The sequence below is a fragment of the Phalaenopsis equestris genome, unplaced genomic scaffold, assembly GCF_001263595.1.
Source record: "Phalaenopsis equestris unplaced genomic scaffold, ASM126359v1 Scaffold001117, whole genome shotgun sequence".
Lineage (NCBI taxonomy): Eukaryota > Viridiplantae > Streptophyta > Magnoliopsida > Asparagales > Orchidaceae > Phalaenopsis > Phalaenopsis equestris.
The window spans coordinates 143,021-147,309 of record NW_018165556.1 but is presented as its reverse complement, the minus strand read 5'-3'; the positions used below and the strand labels follow the sequence as shown (position 1 = coordinate 147,309).

Here is a 4,289-nt window from a genome sequence, read left to right as displayed (position 1 = left end):
CGGATGCATGCGGAGTCCAATGATAGGGCGTCACGTGCCGAGCGGGCCCCACGATTCTTGACACTGACCAATGTCAATGTATTACGGCGGGGCCTACTTGGCACGTGACGCCCACCATTAGACTCCTAAGGCAAACTACTTCCTGATGTAATATTATCTCAAGGTAATTAGGGCGGCCATGCAAAAACTCCAAGTAAAATTAATTTAATTTTCTACAACAATATAAATTTTAATGAGCAGAGGCTGGACTAAATTTAATACTTACATATGCATTCCAAGTAAATTTATATACTCATCCAATTTTTAACATTGAGTCACTGCACATGTATTCTAAATATTGATATTTGTGAGCAAGAATATCATTCTAAATTTATGTAGCGCAAAGTTATTGCAAATTCTATTGTTGCATTATTGTTCATAAGCAGAATTACTAAAAAAAAAATTGTGTGACATCATCTTTGTTTATAAGATAAACAAGGGAGATGTGTCGAACTTAGTGGGAATGAGTATTTATTTCTCTTTTACTAAAAAAAAAAATTTTCAAAGTTGACGTTGCATTAAATTCATTACTCTTATGTATCTTAATAGGTACCTCGGACTCACAACGAGTAAGGCATGGGGATCCACCATGATGGGCGAAGGTCTCATCATTGGTGTACTTGACACTGGCATCAAGGCTCGCCATCCTTCATTCAAAGACACAAAAATGCCGCCAGCACCTCGTCCTCCAAAATGGAAGGGCACTTGTTTTGCAGGCTTTGCATGCAACAATAAAATCATTGGAGCGAAGGCCTTCTTTAATGGGACTAACCCTTCCCCACAAGATACCAATGGGCATGGGACCCATGTTGCAGGCACCGCAGCGGGCAACTTCGTAAAAAATGCAAATATTCTTGGGATGGCAAAGGGTGATGCATCCGGCATGGCTCCCTTGGCTCATCTCTCCATTTACAAAGTTTGCTTTCCGATATACGGCTGTGGATACAGTGAAATATATGCTGCCATTGATCAAGCAATAAAAGATAGAGTCGACATAATCTCGATGTCAATTAGTGGTGGGCATAATGATACATTTTATTCTGATGCGGTTGCTCGAGGGTCTCTGGCTGCAATACGGCAAGGAATCGTACCTGTCGCAGCGGCCGGAAATGATGGGCCAACGACTGGAACACTTAGTCATAGTGCGCCATGGGTGCTAACTGTTGGAGCAACGACGACTGATCGAAGAATATCGTCCATTGTTGAGCTAGGAAATGGAAAGAAGTTCCTTGGAGAGTCAGCGTACCATCCAAAGACCTGGGATTCAACTATTATGTATCCACTTGAGTTTCCTGGCAAGTATGGTGATGCGAATGCTAGTTGTTGCGTGCCTAGTGCATTGACTAACTTGAACTTGAAAGGTAATAACACTCGCAACACATCAAAATTATTAATCCTTGTTGCACCAACATTTAACAGTTGTTTACAAAATAAGCAATATTGGGTAATAAAAAAGTACATTTTAATGCGTTATTAAATATTTTTTTCTTTTGTAAATTAATACAAGCTCAGGAATACTGAATTTGTTTTGATTTTAGAATGAATTCAATCGTATATAGTAATATATATATATATATATATATATCTTAATATTCTATATTTTATAAATAAATGTTTTGAAAGTCTGAACATTTTTTTATCTCTTCTATTTTATCCTCAAATTTTAAGGTAGAATTTCACACGATAAAAAAATAGATTTTCTTTTTTACAAATATGTCAAATGTTATGAGTTGCATGTGATGGTTGCTAACACTCCGTCGATAGCATACTTTGTTAAAACTCACCACTTGTCAGAAGGAAGGGACAAAATATTCTATAAGAATTACCTATAAAATATTTTATGATAATTTCTGAAAAAAAAAAACTTTTATGATAAGTGAAGAAAATATGTAGCCCAAAATCTTTGCTATACTAAAAATACTCATTGGAAAACAACAAAAAACTGTGATTATCATTTTTCTTGAGAAAATAAATATTATTTGAGGTAAGTAGTAGACTCTTTCGTAAAATGAAAATAAATGAGGCCAAGGTTAACTTATTCAATTTTTTTTCTTTCATTTTGCACAAACTGCTTATCTTTCAGGATTAATAATAATAATAATAACAAAAATCTTACATGCATATTGTATCACAGGTAAAATCGTGATATGTTACGGTTGCGCTGTTTCGGACGAAGAGAGAGGAAATGCTACATATAATGCTGGTGCAGAGGGTATGATTGTAATGAACCTAGCTATTCGAGGACTCACCACTTCTTCTCCTGCCCATGTTCTCCCTGCCACAAATGTGGGCTACTCGGCCACAACAGAAATTGTAAACTACTACACAAATAACAAAGCCACTGCCACTGCTGCCATACACTTCAATGGTACCCAATTTGGAATTGAACCCTCCCCAGCTGTTGCATCCTTCTCCTCTCGCGGCCCTAGCATTATGAATGGTGGGATCATAAAACCCGACGTGCTCGCACCTGGAGTCAATATCCTAGCTGCTTGGCCCACTGATGTCGGCCCAAACCCCAACCCTCTCGCGACCCACACCTTCAATTTTGAAAGTGGCACATCCATGGCTACACCTCATGTATCTGGGATTGTGGCACTGGTCAAGAGCAAGCACCGAGGGTGGACACCAGCAGAGATTATGTCAGCAATTGTGACAACTGCAAATGACTCATGGACTACTGCAGGCGACCTCATTAAAGACGACACATCATACAATACTGCAGGGATATACGCTACAGGTGGTGGGCAGGTGAACCCAATCAAGGCGATGGACCCAGGTCTTGTGTTTGGGCACACCTTTAATAACTACATTGAATATTTATGTGGCCTTGGATATAATCAGACTGAGATGACGTGGATGGTGGGGAGTCGGACTACTTGCACTGGGGTTAAGAATCTAACAGCGACAGAACTTAATTACCCATCTATTGCAGTAAATTTGACACAATTAGCAACGAGTCAAATTGTGAGAAGGACAGCAAAGAATGTGGGGGATCCACGAGAGGAGTACATGGCTAAGATTACAGAGCCAACTGGAGTAAGAGTTGATCTATCAACTTATAGACTTAAATTTACGAGGGTGAATCAAGAGGAGAGCTATGATGTTAAATTTTTCTTAAAAGGTGCTTATCCAAGCCAGGGGAGCGATATGATACGAAGGGGAAAAATTGTTTGGGATTCAGGCAAACATTTGGTCACCACACCTATTGCTGTTAGGTTCGTGTGATTGATTATTAGCTTAGAAAGCCATGCCTTTCGATATATGTGATAATAAGTATAAAACTTATTGGAGGGTGAATAAAAAATATTCATTAGTAATATGAATAATGCAACAAAAAGGTATATTTTCCTAAATAAAACCAATTTTTGTTGGTTCAATGTACCAAATCTTTTTTACTTTTGCATCAGATATTAAATTAAATGTCTCTTAATTAGGGTGGTTTTAATGATATATTATATTTTATTCAATGAAAGGTTGTCATCAATTTTGTGAAGTAATTAAGTGGTTCATAAAGAAACATTCTACTTATGTATCATTGAAGTCAGATCATAAGTAAAAAAGGGTGAAAATAAATAACTCATGGCAACCCACATCAAATTTGTTTCAGAAAATTTGACTTTGAGATTATTCAAGGGTTTGAGTCAAAGATGAAAATTACACTATCATTTGGCTTGTGTATGTTTTAACAAAAATAACATGATAACATTTTTTGTTTGGGTTAATTGAGTGGTGTTAAAATAGTTATATGAATTATTAGATTAAATAAATCACATTAGAAATAATTGGGCTTATATTTATCCAAAAATTTATCTGATTTATGTAATAAAATATATAAATTAATTTTGGGTTGACAAATTCAGGTCAAGTCCTCTGACACACACACACAAAAAGAGAAACTTGTTCAAACAAATATAGCAATTAACTGCATAGAGCCACTTAATCATTATATTGACTTTAGCAAGAAGAAGAAAGAAATGGAATCTTAAAATTTTACCAAGCTTTACAAAAATTTATCATAGAACTTGCATCACAAAAAAGTTGAAGTCGATTGATGAAAAAATGTGAGAAATACTACTAAATGCTAGATAATCCAATTAAAAATAACTGAGCATATCTTAAGAAATTCCAAAAGCATGCCGACTATAAATTTTTAGCTGGTTTTTTGGCAATTTTTTTTACATTAAATGTGGTTGGAAAATGTTTTTAATTATTACAGTATTATCATAATGGCTTTTGCATCAAACTAA

The 4,289-nt window shown here is 36.0% G+C and overlaps 1 protein-coding gene across 2 annotated transcripts in view; it reads left to right on the top strand.

The window, feature by feature from the left end:
• LOC110033273 (subtilisin-like protease SBT1.2) overlaps nucleotides 1-3,419 on the top strand; it is a 6,507-nt gene extending 3,088 nt beyond the window's left edge. Inside the window, exons 1-2 of one of the 2 annotated variants that reach the window (XM_020737199.1) lie at nucleotides 593-1,400; nucleotides 2,174-3,419. In XM_020737199.1, coding sequence (XP_020592858.1) covers nucleotides 629-1,400; nucleotides 2,174-3,267 — 1,866 coding nt within the window. In that variant the 5' untranslated portion in view covers nucleotides 593-628 and the 3' untranslated portion in view covers nucleotides 3,268-3,419. Of the gene's footprint in view, nucleotides 1-592; nucleotides 1,401-2,173 lie in introns of those variants that run through there. The other variant, XM_020737198.1, reaches the window with a different exon arrangement.
• The last annotated feature ends 870 nt before the right edge of the window (nucleotides 3,420-4,289 follow it).